Raw genomic sequence first — 18,758 nt, forward strand, 5'->3', positions numbered from 1 at the left:
AGTTTTCCTGACTGATTCTGTGTTCTTTTCATTTTCTATCCTTTCATCAAAGAGTTCTTTGTCTAAAACTAGTTTTGGTATAGGGTGTCTTAATTGTCTTAGCTTTGGAACAGATTACAATCTGGAAGGGTTACTCATCCCTCCTTGATTTTCTTTCCTAGTATTTCCTTTAATTAAAATTAGGAAAAAAACCCACTGTTTATTCTGCTAGATGAATAGTCATTTTGTAAAGGTCCAATATTTTTGTTTTGATTAAAAAAATTTTTTTTTGGCCATGCTGAGCAGCATGTGGGAACTTCCCTGACCAGGGGTCAAACTCTCACCCTGGAAGTGCAGTATCTTAACCACTGGACCACCAGGGAAGTCCCTGTTTGGACTTTGGTTTGGTGCTGTATTAAACTTCCACATTAATTTGGAAAAAAATTGATGCCATTAAAATACTTAGCTTTTCCATTCAGGAACATTTCTGTTTATTCAAGTCTTTTATATTCTCAGCGCAGCTTTGAGGTCTTTTCATATAAATTCCATGGATTTTGCTGGTTTTTAAAAACTTGTTGCAATGGAGAATGGCATCTGCTTTTACCATGAACATTTTCTAACTTTATTGCTAGTATGTAAGGATAGCATTGAGTTCTGAGTGATTTTGTACCTGCTCTTTATTAACTTGAATGGCTTGCCAGTTGTTTTCATGGGTATTTCAAGGTACACGATAGTATTATTAGCAAATATGCACAGTTTTGTCTCATCTTTTCCAACTTTGATACTTCTTTCCTCTGTTTTTATTGGTGTTTTAAAAGCAATATTAAATAATCATGGCAGGAGGATTATATTTTAGTGTGTGTGCTTAGTATATGTTGAGTATGCCCCCCTCACTGCATTAAAAATATTGATATATTGAGATATATTACTGTGGAAAAATACCAGCCTGGCAGAGATACAGTGTTTATAGCATTTGTCTCCAAGTGGCAGAATCTGGCTGAATGTCTCCTTTTTGTTTATCCATATTTTCTAATCATTCTAGGAAGATCATGTGTTATTTAAATAATTTAAAAGATAATTCCAATTGTAATGTCTTTATTGTGTCACTTTTAGGTGGATCATGTTGACTATGAGTTGAAATAGCTATTTCTCTGCTGATGACATTTTCTATCTATTTGTAAGAGTTTTTTATTTGCCTTTAGGAGTGCGGGCTGAATTTTGTGAAATTTTTTTTGGCAACTGTGAAGATGATCATATGATTTTTTTTTCCTTTTTTTCGTAATTGAGGTCTATTTTATGTTCAGTAGAATGCGTAGATCTTAGGCATTCGGTTTGATGTGTTTGGCATATGCTGATGTAACCACCACCCTAAATGGGAAATAGAACATTTCCATCACCCTAGAAAGTTCTAGGGAAAGTCCTGTGGTAAGCTGTTGATTCGTGTGGCTGAGCCTCCACCTCCAGCCTGCGAACGGGCTTGATTCCCCTGTCTCCAGGCTCAGTTTAACATCACAAGGGCCTGGTGCCACATGTCACGTCCCAGTAGGCTGTCCCCTCTGGTCACTCATCATACCATCCTGGGGATAGAAGGGAAAACAGATTCTTTGCCAAGCAGGTGGCCATGGGGAGGGAGAGATAAAGCTGCCTCCTGAGATGTGAAGAGGGAACTGCAGACACTTGGAGCGTTCAGTGATCTAGCCTGAGAATGTGTCTCTGGCCAAACTGTTTCTGGGCACCACTCTCTGAAATGTGAGGATGGGGGAGGATCATGGAGAGAGGCCAGTGCGTACACCGCCTTGACCATGGAGCTTCACTGTAGGCCCTGCGGCCTGTGTGCTGTTCCTGGAGAAAATGAGATGCCACCTTGCCTGGTCCTTTAAGGGGACTTGGTACTCTCAAGGTATTCAAGGTCACTACTCTCAGTGACCTTGAATTCCTGGTCAGTGTCTGCTACCTTGTGCCAACGTAGCTGGGTTCTTGTTGCAGATCTGCAGGCTCTGCTGCAACAGGTCATGGACTGATCCCCAGCGTTGTTTATTCAGCTTATCATATTACTGTCAACTGGGCAAAATGTAGAAGTACATGTTTCTATTCATTCCTACAAGCTTAATATTGTTGCATGTGTCTTCAATGCCCTGAAGTGCAGAAAATGAGCTTAGTAGTAGCATTATGCTTTTGGTTATCTGTACATCTAGGGTATGAAGTCTGCAGAAAGATGACTTGTGTGCGTGTGTGCTAAGTCACTTCAGTCGTGTCCAACTCTTTGCGACCCCATGAACTGCAGCCGGCCAGGCTCCTCTGTCCATGGGATCCTCCAGGCAAGAATACTGGAGTGTGTTGCTATGCCCTCCTCCAGAGGATCTTCTCAACCCAGGGATCGAAACTGTATCTCTTATATCTTCTGCATTGACAGGTAGATTCTTTCCCACTAATGCCACCTGGGAAGCCCTGAATCAGATGACTTGCGGACCCCTGAATCAGAAGGCCAGAGGCTCAAATTTCTTGTCTGGATGTGACCCAGACTCTTCTGTGTGTTTCCCATAGGGTGAGGTTTACCTGACTGAGGTAAATAGTTGCTCCTGTTTGTTTCCTTAATATGTGTCTTCTCAAAGTTAGCAGTTTAAAAAAAAAAAAAAAAGTGAGCCCTGACAGTATATTTAGGCCCGGCTATTTCTAGGGGTGTTGGCACTGGATACATGCAAGTGTGGGTTTCTGAAGCCACCCTGGTTCTGTACTTGGGCAGAGAGCCCCGGCCCAGGAAGACAAGGTGTGAAGTAGGTCATTGAGGCACACAAGGGGGCGTCTCAGGCCAAAGCCCAGCTCCCAACCCCAAGGGCAGCAGGCTCCCTCCTGAGGCTTTCCATGCAAATGTCAGGCAAGGGACGGCCTTTCCTTGCTGGGCGCCTGTACAGCTTGACTCAGCTTAGTCACCTCTTCCTAGGAGCTGTCGCAGCTTGGATTTTTTTTTTTCTTTTTCTGTTTAAACCTGAAGCTATTTAAAGCCTGCATCCAAAGACAAGTAGTTGAGTTGCAGGGCCAGGGGCTGCATGCCTCTGGGGGGCGGGGGGCAAGGCCAGGCCTTTATGGGAAGGTCTGTGGGGCCTAACCCTCTCCCTCTGATCCTCGGGTGGTTTGTCCTGCAATCTGAGGAGACAACTACCTTTTCGTGTTTTATACATTTTATTCATACATTTCTCCAACTTTGAAATGACAAAAGCCCAATTCTATGGTTTCCCATTACACAGCATCCTACAGGTATGTATATTCTACAAAGAATACTATGGAGTTTCTCTTCCTCCCCTGTCACACAAGAGACAGCTGATTAGGGTTGCGTTGACTTGTCCTGTACCGACAGTGCACCAGCGTTCTGGGTGTTCTGGCGACAGGGCAAAGGGATCAGGGCAGGAGGGCGTGTGCTAAGGCATGTAAATAGATAAACACAGAGAGAAAGAAAAGCGGGACATTTACAAAGAATCCGAACCTTTCCGATGCCCTCACCTCCGGGGTGTCGGAGGACACAGACGCTCTTGCACGCTAAGGCTTGGCTGTACCCTGCAAATACTTACAATTGGATACGGTGAAATATACAACAACTGTTAACATCGCTCTCTTTTAATCACTGAGACAATACTTCAAAACCTTTTATAAAAAGGCAATTATACATACAGAAAAAAAAAAGGAACACGTTGGCAAAACTTTATGCAAAATAACCCCAGAACTGAGTTTGAATGGCGACGTGCCTGCCTGGCAATTAAACATGATGCTATGGTCTCTGCACATGGGTATTGGGATTGTTAGGCCTTTGTGTCAGCTCCTGGGCCTGCTGCCCCCACAGCTTCTCACCCCCTGCACAGGCGCCCTCTGGGGACACAGCAGAGACCAGAAATTGAGTCCCCCAATTCTTGGTTTCTTCAAAATGCAAATAATAGCCAGGGCCACTCACGGTGGAGAAACCCCTATTTCTACCCCCGAGCAGAACTCCTTCCAAGAGACTGCACGTCCTCTGGGTCCTAAGATGGTCACCCCCAGGGCTTGATAGGTGAGACCACTGGCACGTTCCTTTGGTCACATGTGGGAGAGAAGGGAAGGAACACAGATGGGGCTGCGAAGCTCCAATGTTCTACGTGTAAAGAAATAGGGGGTTGTGCTTGGGGCTGGAAACGAGGTCTCCCGTGTGTGGTGCCAAACATCTCTGTTTTCTTTTGCTTGGTCCATTTGCACAGGGTCAAGAGAGTTGATGGTTAGTTGAGGGATGGGGGTAGCTCTGGATTTTTCTATATGTCAGCCCACCTTCTGCAGCCCAAGAGAAGCAGAGAGAAGACCAGATAAAAAGGATGTGGACTTGTGGACATAAACTCTTTCTTCCTTTCTCTTACTTCCTGGATGCCTGTTACCCCTAAACTTCACTCACTAAACTAGAAGACCCAAGACTTCCAATAGCTCCAAGTTTAAGGCAAACCGATGAGTGGGTGTGGGCAAAGCCAACCAAGCGTTGAGCCTCACAGATGACGTCCTGTAACCAAAGACACCAAGTGGAGAGGAAGACCTTACTCTAAAGGCGTAAGAAGTGGAAAAGTTCTACCAAATGAAACAATTCATGAGGAAAGCTTGTAGCCCTTCTGTAAGCTGCAGTCAGAAGCAAAAGATCTTTCTAAGAGGAGAATAAGAGGTGCAGAACAAGAGAAAGAACACTTGGGGACCTTGGTATCTAAGCCCTTGGAAACAGGATGGAATTAGGAGGCTGTGTTCAGTTCTGGAAAAACAAGCCCCTCCTCCGTCTCCCCCACCCCCGGCCCCGCAACACACACACAAACACACACAAACACACACACTGGTTTGATGATAGGAAATAAGCAGGATGAGAATCCACAGGGGCTTGTTTGGAATGCTGATTGCAAGATGCCTTCTCTTCTTTCCAAGGAGATAGCCTGGGAGGCATTAAGAATATATTAATCAAGAAATGTTCTTGCTAGCTTTAGCGGTATGTTCTCTTTGCCCTCAAGTGACTGACCTGAAATGAAGAAAAGGACATCAGGGGGAGACAAGAGCGGTTGCTTTGGGTCGCCTGTCCTTAAAGGGCAGTGTCCACGCCGGACATTTCCACTGCTCAGTGTCCCCAGGGGTGGCTCAACTGATTATACTTTTTCCAGGAATGAACTCAAAACTTATTGAACAGATTAACTACAAGTGATTTAAAAACAAACCAAAAAAACCCCTCTATAATCATGAGATCAAAGTCTTAAAAAATAATCATAGCATGGAGTCCAGGCCCAGTGGGCTGGCCCCATCAGTGGGAGATGGACTGGGCCCTGGAGAAAAAGGAGCATATGCTGGTCCTTCGTGCGGTAAGGGCTTTGCAGCATCTTTGGATACCTCACTGCCAACGGGACAGGCTCAGAAGATGCCTTCTGAATGCAAATTGCCAAGAAGTAGGTCACCCATTTCTGTTCCTCTCTGAGCAAATATTTCAAACCATCTCACCTAACAGGAGATACACTTAATTGCTTTTTAAAAGGCTACCATATTATCTCAACACTGGGATGCTTCCTGAATTAAACTGAGTGACATTTTCCTTTTTAGTGTTAAAATTGAACATGCTGCCTGGGCAAAGTAATTACTGTTTTATGATTAGAAAATCAGGACATTCTTTTTAACAGCTGATTTGACATATTAACCCCTACCCCCCTTTCTTGCTGTAAGGAATAGGACTGGAAAGAGAGCCCTCAGAATATGGCTGAATTGACCAGTGTTAAGATTTAATAATCTAATCATCTGCTCTGTTCTTTGAAAGGAAAAAAATGATTTTGTGGATGGAATGGAAACAGTAAAGCAGCTTTTGAGCAATTTTCTGATTGCTCAGTGGACAACTGAAATGGAGTGGCAGCAGCAGTGTACTGTAATTACTCTGGATTCAGAAATTTAAGTCTTTTCTGCTAGGTCACAAAGACACTGCTTTAGGATAGTCGTATATTAGCAGAAGGGAACAGATGACCTCTTTGAGAAGTCAGAATGAGTTCTGGGTGCAGGAATTTTGCCACCTGCACAATGGTGAGAATGCCACCAGCCTGTGTGCTTCTCAGCCCCGGGGCCACAGACTACGCTTGCATTGCTTTTCTCTTCCTCTGCCTGACCTGCCTTTACCAGCATGGTGGGTGGCTCGACAGGCATCGTCAAGCATCCCCGGAGACCTGGTCTCAGAGGGCAAGTGGGCCATGGGGGTTCCTACCAGAGGGAGGGAGCTTCATTTCTCAGGTGTCAGTTGCATTCTTCTTTGTGCTTCATTGGAAAAGAGGTAGCGCGGGCACGCTCACACTGAGAAGAGCCCCATTGTGACCAGTACCATCCTGGGAATGACTGGCTGGCCTTGGCGGCGCTTAGATGGCAGTCAGTCCCATCACAGCCCCAAACAGCTCTCGGGGTTTCTCCCTCCATCCAGGGTGTCTCTGGTTTAGTGGTTTGGTCACCCTGAGATGGGACCCCAATGGCAGCAGTTTACTTAGCAGTTTGTAAGCTGTATACTCATCGGGTCACCGACAAAGGACAACATCGGCGGAAAACCCAGCACTGTTCGGTAAGAGTAGGGGGAGGGGAGGGCGACACCCTCAAAAGAGTATACAAAGGCCTTCTCTGTGTGGTCCTTCAAGAGGAGCTGTTCCGCTCAGAACACATCCTGCATGTCCTGCCGAGGCACAAAGCAATGAGGCCATCTAACCTACAAGAAGGAAACTCGATGGTATTTTTTTCAAGGTATATAGAACCACTGACACTCGACTGGAAAAACCTGCCACTGACCTCTGGCAAAAAGCAAGAAAACTGCCAGCCTGACTCACCTGTATTGGAAGAACGTGACCTCACAGAAGGGTGATGGGATGGTTAATGTCTCTGATGCAACAAGGACATGATTATCCTGTGCCAACGGATATAGCAAGAGGAAGGAGAAACCACATGTTGCCTCCAGCACTTGAGTGGCCCTCGGGTGCACTGTGTTCTGGGAGCCAGATGAGGTCCCAGCTGTGCTCTGGCAGAGTATTTTGTTGTCCTGCCAACTGATAGTCATTCCTAGGCCTTCGATGGTTCAATGAGCATCTAAAGGATTATAAAATCTAAAAGGTCATCACCTTGTAAACCTGAACAAATCTATGATGAAATGAAGGACCCAAAGGCATTTAATTATTGAACACATAAAAGGAAGTATATTTAAAAAAAATTGGTCAAACTGTCCTGTTATCATTTTAAAGGAATTTACAGGGCTGTTATAGATTATTATTCTTTTGGAATAATTCAGTTTATAGCAAATGCCTAAACTGGTTTCTTCATTGCACAGTATATTCTCTTAAAACGGGTGCTTTAAAACAATTACATACATATTAAAAATCCTCATTTCTTTGCTTAATTAAAATGTTAATACTCTCAGACAACACAGATCTGAAATGGTGAAACCAGCAATTCCCCCCCCACCTTACAACAAATTAAATTGAGACAAAATTACAAACACATTTCACTACATGGTTATTATTAATAAAAATCAGTTTCTTTTGTTTGTTTTTTTTTTTATAAAGTTGCCCGAAATGCAAGGGATGTGCATAGGTTTACAACTTAGTCATAATAGCATTTTATTCTTATTCCCCTGGGTGTGCCCCGTGAACGGAATGTACTTTGTTGTAGATTACAGATTGTTTTGTCCAACACAGACACACCGACAGCATAAACGCTCGCGACTGTCCACATGCATTAAGAGTCAAGACCCAACTTCAAATCTCTAAAAGGTTTACAGGGTGCTTCAAAGAGACAGTATCACATTATCTGGATGTTACATAAAGGACTTAAAAAAAATACTATTCTAAAAAAAAAGAGGAAAAAAAGGCCTTTAAAAATTTATGAGTTTTGTAATCACTAGACTGATTATTTCAAATAAATAAAGGAAAGAAAGATATTCCAATCCATAAAATCAGACTCTAAAAAGAATGTAGTGTTCCAACCCCAGTCAAGGTAACAGAATCATTGTTTATTATTATTAAAATAGATTATAGAAAGCAGCATCTATTTTGTGCAGTTTTTAGGGGCCTTGGAAATAAAAAGCTATGATTTCCAAAAATATAACATTCCAAAGGATTGAATAATACATACATTTAAAGATACATTTTATTAAAGTTTAGGAGAACTGATTAAAAAAGATACTGTCTCTTTAAATTAGTGTGTAATTGTTTTTCTCCTCCTATCTATTCGGACATGACAATAATTATAAATGTAGGTCACACTACAACTAGGTAGTCTCTAGGGACCACGACCTGCTGACACAAGGCCGATAACAAAGAGGCTTTTCCATGTATGAGGTGGCTCCCAGTTATACGGCAGATATCTGGGGGAGGGGGGCCTAATAGACCCAGGAGACGGGGACCCACTGCGGGGCTGTGCACACGTGCTCCACGGCTTCCTCCAAATGTCTGATTGTCTCGTCGATTTCATTGTTGATAATTGTGAGATCGAAGTAGTGTGCGTATGTTCTCTGTAAGATGTCAGACTCCTTCTGCAGACGCTGAAGAGATTCATCCTAAATGGTGAGGGGATGGAGGAAGGGGTGGGCAAGGGAGGAGGGAGAAGCAAAGATGAGAGAGAAGTCAACCAAGATGGTTTTCTCGGGCTACATTTCTGTCTGTCCCGGTGTCAGAAACAGTCGAGGCCCGCCCGTGATGGGACATATCTGAGTGTGAGGCCGAGGCCGCTTCGTGACAGAGGAGACGATGGCCCCCAGGATGGCAGGGGCACAGAACGATGGCTTAAAACCGCGACTGCTCACCATGCAACAGGGCCTCTGTGCCACCCTGGATGGACCAGGACACGACGCTCCTCAGCAAACACGCCACCCTGCTCTGGCTGAACTGTGCCTGTCTGGAGTCAGCTGAGGCTGACTATCAGAGTCGAGCTGTTCTGTGCTCATCCCCCTGACCCAGGCCTGCCTCATCTCGAACCACTCTTCTGTTTGGCAGGGTGGAGGGGGCTTTGGGGGCGGGGGTGAGGTCAGAGCTCTGCATCCCCTTTCCTTGGTCCTCTGCTCTCGCTTGCACTGAGCCCCAGAGCCCAGCTGGGTTTGCCCCAAGAAGCCCCTGCCTCTGGACAACAAATGAAGTTGAATTTTTCTGCCATGTTCCCGGAAGTCAATTACATATATAATGCATTGCCTTCACTCACTAGCAGTGGATATGCCAGAGGCAAAAGCTTTTTGGATGTTACCAGTAATGGATGAAATGAGGCCATATCCCAGATACAAAAGCAACTGACACCCGATGAATCCCTTCAAGGTGGTCTGTGTTGGAAATGGCCAAACATCACTGTTTGTAGGTCCTAATATATCTTATGGAAAAAACTCTGAAGGAGAAGCAGCTACTCAACTCTTTGCTGCAGTAAAGACTTTCCCTAAACTTCTGCCGTGAGCCCCAGAAAGCCTCAGGATGGCAGCTCTTTGAAGATGAGGATCTCTTAAGGGCCACCAGGAAGTCTGCCTCTGCATCTTCATGGCGCAGATCTGGTTATACTGAGCTTTTAATGGGGAAGTTCAAGTTTGAAACCAGGATTCTCTGTAAGTCAAATTAACTGATTAGGTAGGTGAGCTGTTGGGTGGACTCTGAAATATATCTCTATCAATAGATACAATTCATTGCTTGTTTGTTTGATTAGTATCTCTCTCCCCAACTACAGCACAAACTTGCCCTGTTGTACCCAGCACTTGGCATTGTGCCTCATACATAGTAAGTGCTTAACAAACCTTACCAAAAGAGCAAGCACTTGGCTGGTTAACACTGGCTGTGATAGGATGTGGGGAGTGTTAAATTGGAAGTCTACTAGGAAATGGGGGCCCACTATGACAGAGATCCATCTCCGAAAGGTGTGGTGCCATCATTTGGGAGCTGTTGGCACTCACTGCAGGCTTAGGACCCCTCTTCTTTTCCCTGAGGCCCACCTGTTTATAAGAGACTCTTCCTGGGGGAACCTTGGTGTGTGGTGCAACCCTTTGACAAGGGGAGTCGAGGTAAGATAGTAACACTCGATTCCATCACAGCACTGCAGTGGGGATGACAGATACCAGACAAGCTGGGAAATGAATCTTTCAGAGTGTCCTGATAGGGACACTCTGAAATGAGAGTGTCCTAACCTGTTTTGTCATCTACCAGAATTTCAAAGCAGGATGTGGCATGCTTTGAACGTTAGGTATTAACTACTTCAGCGTAGGTAAGAACTCAGTTAATCATTACCTTCTAAGGTCATATCAACACACTTTCTGCTTGCACTTAAAAAGCATAATATTTTCACTGTGGCTCGACAAGAAACACAACACAAAAGCCCCATTTTAGGAAACATGCACTCACCCAAAGACAAGAGTGCTTCCTACCAGTATGAGAAGGAGCAATTCCTACCATGTCATGCTCCAGGCTAGGGGATTCTACTGGAATATACAGTAGTCCTGGGCTAACATAAAGTCCTGGGCTTTAAGATCCACTAACAGGGCTTATAATTTGTTCAGAAAGCTGGGCTGATGAAAACATTCAAGAAAATTTATGACAGAGAGCATCACATTTTTAATGTAGTTCTCCCCCCCCCCCCTTAAAGTTCCCTCTTAACGATCTTATAAGATGAAGTTATATTTGTCAGTTTCTTCCTCTACAACAGCTTGTTTGCAGGCTTGACTTAACATGAGCAGGGTTTAACTCAGTGAAAACAAAATGCCTTTATTCTAACAGCAAAAGCAAGGATTTGTGGGAACAAAGTGTCTACATTCTAAATCTATGAAAGGAAACAAGGCTGTATTTTATCACCTCCTAGCTGGTACTTACAGGCAATTTTCTGCACCATTTTGGCAGCTATGGAAAATTAGTAAAAGGGCAGGAAAAAAGGCAAAAACAAAAACAAAGCAAAGATGGTAATTCAAGAAAAATACATGGTAACCAAAGGATAAGAGCTAACCACAACATGGAGTTTCAAACATGTTTGTGTATTATATAAGATGGAAAAGTAGACTTTACCAAGGAGTACATCTTTTGCAAATGAAACATCTAAAAATGACTGAAAATATGAGTGACATAGAAATCAAGATATTTAATCTTTAAACCTAGATGACTTCCCTGGTGGCTCAGATGGGAAAGAATCTGCCTGCCACGCAGGAGATGTGGGTTTGATCCCTGGGTCGGGAAGATCCCCTGGAAAAGGAAATGGCAACCCACTCTATTCTTGCCTGGATATTCAGTTTTTTTCCTTAAAGTGCAAATCTCCAAGCTTTGATTTTACTGTCATAGACTTGGGTGAATCTAGGCCACTGTTAACTAGACAGTGCCAAGAACATTCTGGTGGGTTCTAGACCCTGTGGAAGGGATGGTCTTCAGTATTAACTTTGTAGAGAGTTTCCTCGTATGAATGACCTGACAGCAGCAATATATTTACTGGACATGCCATAACTACCTTCTCATCAGCCTGGCAGTAGCAGGCTATGTGAGCCAGCTTGGTTCTAGACGCTACTGCCGAGCCTCACAGGCACCATCTCCATGGTGGCTGCTGACTTGAGTAGGCCTGAGAGGGGACTGAGCTCATTTCTAGGTTTGGGAGTCTCCAGGGCCTGGGTAGAGATCCTGCATGGGTTCTGCACTGGAGGCTGCTCAGGGGAGCCTGGGCAGATCAGCCAAGGCAGTGGATGCTTTATGGTTGTCCTCAGGCAAAGCCATCTTTGGCCCCGAGCTCTGTCAGTACAGCTGTGATCAGGAAGGCAGCCTCACAGGGCGGGAGCAGGCCTATGGAGAAGGCTGACTGCACTGGACACTCAAGCTTGAATTTGCCTAATGACTCTGATCTTGGGAAAACCATACTTCTCTATGCGGTGTAATTCCTCCTTCTGAACCTCCTCCTTCTGAACCTTGATCTCTGGGAATCTTAATGGCTGGCATGGGGGACAAAGCAGAGCTTCACTTAGTTGTCTTAATGAGATGGGGCTTTGGCCGTGAATGAGCAACACAAAGGCATCCTTACTCAGGGGCCTGCTGAGTAGAGGACAAACTGAGTAATTCTTACCTCGTTCAAACCTGGAGTGATAGTCGGTGCGGCAATAAAAACAACAAAAGGAGCAAACTCTGCTGTTCTCAGGACCTTCAGTGCCTGTGTAAACAAAGAGGAAAACTGAGACTTAGAAATAACTGATGCAGTGTTCAAACAAGCCCATAGAAAATGATACAACTGGAAAAGCCCTTGATTCAAATTTTTGGCCAGATATTATTAAATTTACCAACATTATAAATAACTTATATGACTTCTTTTTGTCCAAGGGGTGGACAGTAGCTGTCGGAAAATAAAAGCTGACAAACTGGACATTTTTCTTAGGAATCTCATGAATCGATCTGAATTATTTTTCTGCAGAAAAGTGAATACTGATTATGTTTGGTTACTGTTCATTCAAACCTGGTAAGTTCAGTTTTTAGGAAGTGCATTTTGGGGTAGATGGGGGCCAGCAGGCTGGCTCAGAACTCATCTAGAGCCCACCAAGCCACAATGCAAACTGCTCACAGTGAGAGCAAGTCCTGACCACTGTGACTGTGTTCACAGCAACACAGGCCTTCTGAGCTGTCCCAGGGGAGGCCACCCGCCTCAACTCTGGGACTCTACAGGGAAGGGAGACCCCATGTAGAGACGGAGCCTGGAGCTACTCTAGAAGCCGTGTGACTGTGAGTAATTTGCAGGCCTGTGATAATACCTGTGTTCAAGGGAGAGGCACCTCTGAGGCCCCTTTCAGTTCTGTTCTGAGGCATCCAAAACCTCTAACTGCAAGCTACTAGTTTGCACAGAGATACTGCAAAGTCTGCACTTGATGCTGTGGGAGTTGATTCTGGTCAGGGGTTGGTGCTTCTGCCCTTCCCCTCTGAGGACAGGGCTCTCCCCTGACCCCAAGCAAGGGGTTACACCCCCACCCTGCAACAAAGTCCAACATAGGCATACAATTCACAAGTGACTGACATGTAACTAGTTCGTATGCATCAGGGGTAAATATCTTGCTGTCCTTTATTTAAGAATCTAACATGTCTATTCTGATAGCCACAGTTTGCTTTCTAAACAGCCTTCCAGTTGTTTGAGTTGCCCTATCCCTACTCCCCCATCCCCACCCCCAGTGCCTGGTTTGCTGTAGTAGCAGTTTGGACTGCTTCCCAATTCCCAGGTGGCTCAGTGGTAAAGAATCCGCCTGCCAATGCAGGAGACACAAGAGACATGGGTTCAGTCCCTGGGTCGGGAAGGTCCCCTGGAGAAGGACATGGCAACCCACTCCAGTATTCTTGCCTGGAGAATCCCATGGACAGAGGAGCCTGGCGGGCTACAGTCCCTGGGGTTGCCAAGAGTTGGCCATGACTGAGCATGTGTGTACAGAGCTCCTTACTAGCCATGTGATCTTGGTCTTGGTCAGAGTGAGCCTTCAGCACACAGAGTGATTGTTCTAATGGGACTTCCCAGGTGGCGCTAGTGATAAAGAACCCGCCTGCCAATGCAAGAGATGCGAGTTAGATCCTTGGGTCGGGAAGGTCCCCTAGAGGAGGGCATGGCAACGCACTCCAGTATTCTTGCCTGGAGAATCCCATGGACAGAGAAGCCTGGCAGGCTGCAGTCCATGGGGTCGCAGAGTTGGACACAACCGAAGTGACTTAGTATGGCATGGCACAACCCTACTAAGCCCTGCCACTAGAATGATCTTTGGGAACTACAAATTCCCTCATATCACACCCTGCGAGACCTCCTTCTTGGCCTTGGGATGAAATGTAGCCTGGTCTACGCTCACCTTTCTGTCCCCCTCTGTGGACAGGCCTTGCTGAACTGCTTTCAGTTCCACAAAGGGTCAGCCTTTCTCTTCCTGCTCCCTCTGCCTGGATACTCACTCCATCCCTGACCCCCCTTCCCCACTCTCCTTGTTGCTTGGCTGAGTGTTCTTTCTTCTGCAAATCCTTTGTGAGCTCTGAGTGGAGACAGGCGTCTCTCTGGTGTGCTCCTGACACACCCACACTTATTTCCACACTTGGAAATGCAAGTGTCTGGATGCTGCCAGCTAAGTTTCTTGAGGGCAGGGCTGTATCATTCAGTGGTTGCCCTCCTGCCCCAAATGGCACCTGGCAGAAATTGTCTTTTGATCAAGCAAAGACGTAAAAGTAGTTCATACAATTCACACAAAGTCTGTTTTGCATTTTGAGGCAGGTTTGATTAGAGGGCATTGTGTTTTCATGCCTCAAGCGACTCTCTTCAGCCTCTATGAATATCAAGGCATGGAAGAGGCAAACTGGTTGCTCAAGGTTTTGACTTTCCTGTTCAGTGCAAGGCTCACTTTCTCTAGGATTATGTTTCTGAATTTTAGTTACAGTTTCTCCTTGTGGGGTAAGGGAGTGCGGCACATTATTTTGCCTGCCATCAAAGTGCTGTCAAAAAAAAAGTGCCTTAATTGTGAAAGTCACAGGCTCAGATTCCCGTGGGAGAAACCTCTTCAAACCTGCATATGTTCATTTTTTTTTTTTTTGAGGTAACTGGCATTTCTTTGCAAAGCCTTTTGTGACAGAAGATTTTCGCAAGGAATAAATACCATGAAGAAGTCCATATATTGCTCAATGGAGCTTAACAGGGATCTGCGCTTAGAATGGGCCTTTTTATCATTAATATTGGGGGCCTTTTTCCTATCCTTCCTATGCTCATAAATCAAGTGACTCCAGGGTCAGTTGAGACATAAGCTTTCCTGGTCACTCCACACCCACCCAGAGTCACCTTCTGGGCAACTTGGATGGGGACAAACTAAGGCATAGTCCCTACCCTTGCTCCCATCCCTGAGGTGCCAGATAGATGTCCACGAGCCACAACCCTCGGATGAAGCTGAGAATACTGCCCCTGGTGTGAAACGGACTTTTCTCCACTCGATGACCACAGCCTAAAAGCCACCTAATGGAGTATTTTCAGTTCTAGTCTGCTATCCTATTACCAAACCAGAAAACTCAGCAACTGTTATCTGCCTGTGGATTACCCTGCTCTATGCAGCATTCACAGGCTTCCCAGGTGGCGCAGTGGTAAAGAATCTGCCTGCCAACGCAGGAGACATGGGTTTGATCCCTGGGTCAGGAAGATCCCCTGGAGAAGGGAATGGCAACCCACTCCAGTATTCTTGCCTGGAGAACCCCATGGACAGAGGAGCCTGGAGAGCTGCAGTCCATAGGGTCACAAAGACTGGAACACGATTGAGCAACTGAGCACCAGCACCACAAGACATTCACACCCTTCGTCTTTAACCATGAAGACGGGAAGGTCATTCAGCACCTACTGCATGAGACCATCAATGCAGACTGTAGTCACCACACCACCAACTGCCTCTTTTGTCTAAGAATCAGGTGATATATTCCATTAGCAGTTAACTCCAAGGAAAAAACCAACATACTTTCCACTAGATGAGAATTATGTGATTCATGACATTCTCCTTTTTGTCCTGGCTGCCAGGAAGTTGCGAGCCTCATTTCATGTTTATCACAGTAACTACAGTAGCCTCTGTGGTTAGTATATTTGCGTCCTCCTTCTGCTCATGGCTTTGACTTTCTCTCCTATATTACTATAGTTTCAAAAATGGTAAGATGCCTCGAATCCTGACTGAGACCTTGGCTAGTCTCCCTCCTACCTTCAGCAGTCACCATGCACATCCTCCGTTGTTCTTGAAGGCCTCTGTCCCCAGACTCTGCTCTACTTATGGCTCTCAAGTGGGTGCCATTTTCTGGCACAGTCTTAGCTTGCCTGAAGTTCGGGAGCAGGAAATGGTATTGCTTCACCAGGATCCCCCTCCATCAGGCCATTAATAGGTGGCTTTAAGATGATCTCTAAACCATCTTCCTTTTTGACTTTTAAGATGAGATATAGATTTGTAATATTCATAGGCAAATAGCTCTTTCTGAATCCCCAAGAAGGGAGAGTCTAGAAAGACCACTGAAAATATGTTGGATTCAGACAGGCAATGAAGCATTAATTTAACATTTAAAGCTAACTCTTTCTCTTTTGCAGAAGAGTTGATTTAATGGCTCATCTGTGGCCAATAATTAATCTCAGGTTACTACCCTCAAGGAATAAAAACTCATTTGACCAAATATCTAAGAAGCAGCTATCTTTAAGACTCAACTGGTTTTTGCATATAACCTGGACCGGTGATTCGTTTCACATATGATATTATACATGTTTCAATGCCACTCTCCCAAATCATCCCACCCTCGCCCTCTCCCACAGAGTCCATAAGATTGTTCCATATTAAAAAAATAATAAATTAAAAAAAAGATCTTAATGACCCAGATAACCACACACACACACACACAAGACTTATCTGTTTTTTGCAAAATTAAAAAGTACTTAAGGGCAAGCATCGCAGTCATTTTGGAGAAAGATCTAAGGGCTTAAGAAGAACACAATGACCCCAGAAACTGGCTTCACATAACAGCTCCTAGTTCAGAACCTGGCTCTTGTTTCTAAGCCCAGATCCCTAATAGGTACATCCTTCTTGATGACAATGTTTCCCCCTGTGGGCAAAAGCAAAGCCACAGCAATTCTGTTACTGGCAACTCTTCAATGCAGCAAATGGCCAAATCAGAATATAATTAAAATCTAAAAAAAAAAACCCAACCCCACCCCCCTTTTTTGGTTACATCATGTGGCATGTGGGATTTCTTAGTTCCCTGACCAGGGATCAAACCTGTGCCCTCTGCAGTGGAAGTGCAGAGTCTTAACCACTGGACCACCAGGGAAGTTCCTAAAACTGTCTTGACTACACATTGGAGCTATGAGAGTTCTGAGATTAGGGACATAGATTATTTTCTGAGCCATGGCATTATTTCCATGAGAAATCAGCTCTACAGCTTTCCTCAGGTTTAACTTCCTTAAAGATTTTTCTAAATGTTAAAGATTTAAATTGTACTCCTATATACAAGGTGCACCAGCTTAAGGATTAATCAGGGTTAACTTTTCTAGGATGCTACAGTGAAAGGAGGCTGGGATTTTCTGTTTAAAAAGACAACTCGAATTCAAACCAAGACTGTTCAAGTGATAGGTTAAGCCTTGATTTCTTCATCTACAAAAGTGGATACAGATGTCTCGATCTCTGGTTACAAGGATTAGGTAGAAGGACTAATTGCTTGGCAAATGTAGAGGAACATAATCTATTCCTATTATTTTAAGAGAAGTCAGGTAACTCATTTTTGTCTAGTCTTTACCATGGTCCTTTGGGATTAAAGTAGAACTGTAGCATCTTATACAGTATTATTATTAGACATGTGTTCAGTTTGGCCTGAACTGTCTAAAGTCAGTAAATATGGCACAGACAATGAGCTGAACACCAGTGTGGGCTTTCTAGGGTGTCAGCTGTGGCTGAAGGGAGAGAGTTGTAAAAATGCCACCTGGCACTTCTCCCATTATAGATGGTTTTTGATGAACACTGAGGAAGGAATTTCATCCTTACCAGCTTGCCTTATTTGTATTCTTAGCTCCTGGCAGAATGCTTAGAACATACTAAGCAGTTAATATAGGCTGGTTGAGTCCAACTGTCCATGACACACAATGGAGTGGGTAATCAGTCGGCCAGGGTGGGAAAACGGCATGGAGAAAACGTCTTAAGGAGAAAGACTCCCCGAAGCAATGGGGCTCTGCCTGACAGCAAGTTGGTCATGGCCACGGGCATCCTGAAGGCAGGGTGCAGGCCCTGTCCAGCCGCGGGGGCGAGTGGGCTGAAGGGAGAGAAGCCTGAGGGCGAAGCCCAGGTGATGCAGGCTCTGGGCACCTGTGGCTGGACCACTGGATGTGACGGTCATGGTGCCTGGGACCAGAGCGGTCAACCAGACTGATGAGGGAAGCAGGATCTGCGTGATCCCCGAGCCCAGGGCCCTATCTCTCCCGAGAGACCCCAGCTCTGAGAGGAGGGGGACAAAGGAGGCAGGAGAGAAGAAAGCGGTGAACCCCACCAGCAGACAGGGAACAAGGAAGATGCCCAGGTCAGGCCACAGGTTGCTCTGGTGCCCAGTGCCGCACGTGGGCATCCTGGTAAGGCCGAGACAAGTGTCTCCCGCTCAGCAGTGCAGAGCAGTGCAGGGCTGGGCAGGGGCGAGGGCACAGGGAAGCTGGGCGCCAGGAGGGGAGCAGCGGTAGCAGCGACAGCAACAGCGGTGGCGGCAGCAGCAGCAGGTGAGGCAGAAAGCCCTGGAACATGGGCTGAGGTAACGCGGAGGGGGTCTGAGGAGCCCTGCAGCCAGCATACTGCTAGAGACATTACTACCAGCAGAAAACGACGTTCAGGTGAAGACCAGTGTGGAACCCAAGGACAGGGTGTCGAAGACCAGGACCAGGATTGAGACTTTGCCTCTAGCCACCCCTGGCCAGAAGATTTTTCCAATCCCTAGTAAGGAGGGATCAGTAGTTAAACAAAAATCAATCTACATTACACATCATATATTTAGTTCTCTAAAGGTCCAAGTTCATTGTTAAGTATACTGTATAGCGTTCACCCTACTGTTGCTTTCCTCCCCAGCCCCTTAAACAGATTCCAAGTTCAAGAACCCCATCAGGTGCTGGGACACGGAAATGGCTGAACCCCCTGGCCCTGAGGTTAGGATCTTGGGGCCAAGTAAGTGAGCCGCCAGGCCCCAGGTCACATAAATCCTGGTTAAGCTGGTTCCATTCTCTCTTTGGGGATGGTTAGGGGCCCAAGTGTCACAGTGGCCCTTGACCAGGGATCTTCCCTGCCCCGGGGTAGCCAAGTAAGC

The 18,758-nt window shown here is 45.5% G+C and overlaps 1 protein-coding gene and 1 non-coding gene across 14 annotated transcripts in view; both read right to left on the bottom strand.

Annotated features, from left to right (window-relative positions):
* Positions 1-3,140: 3,140 nt before the first annotated feature.
* CASK (calcium/calmodulin dependent serine protein kinase) overlaps positions 3,141-18,758 on the bottom strand; it is a 375,002-nt gene continuing 359,384 nt past the window's right edge. For 11 of the 13 annotated variants that reach the window (XM_018044583.1, XM_018044579.1, XM_018044576.1 and 8 more), the window contains 2 exons: positions 12,034-12,117; positions 3,141-8,530 (listed from right to left, as the gene is read on the bottom strand). In XM_018044583.1, the coding sequence (XP_017900072.1) occupies positions 8,354-8,530; positions 12,034-12,117 (261 nt within the window). In that variant the 3' untranslated portion in view covers positions 3,141-8,353. The remainder of the gene's footprint in view (positions 8,531-12,033; positions 12,118-18,758) is intronic. The other 2 variants (XM_018044581.1, XM_018044575.1) reach the window with 2 other exon arrangements.
* On the bottom strand, positions 16,679-16,751 carry TRNAG-UCC. The gene has a single exon. It is a non-coding gene; the product is annotated as a tRNA-Gly (tRNA).

Source organism: Capra hircus, unplaced genomic scaffold, assembly GCF_001704415.2.
Source record: "Capra hircus breed San Clemente unplaced genomic scaffold, ASM170441v1, whole genome shotgun sequence".
Taxonomy (NCBI): Eukaryota; Metazoa; Chordata; class Mammalia; order Artiodactyla; family Bovidae; genus Capra; species Capra hircus.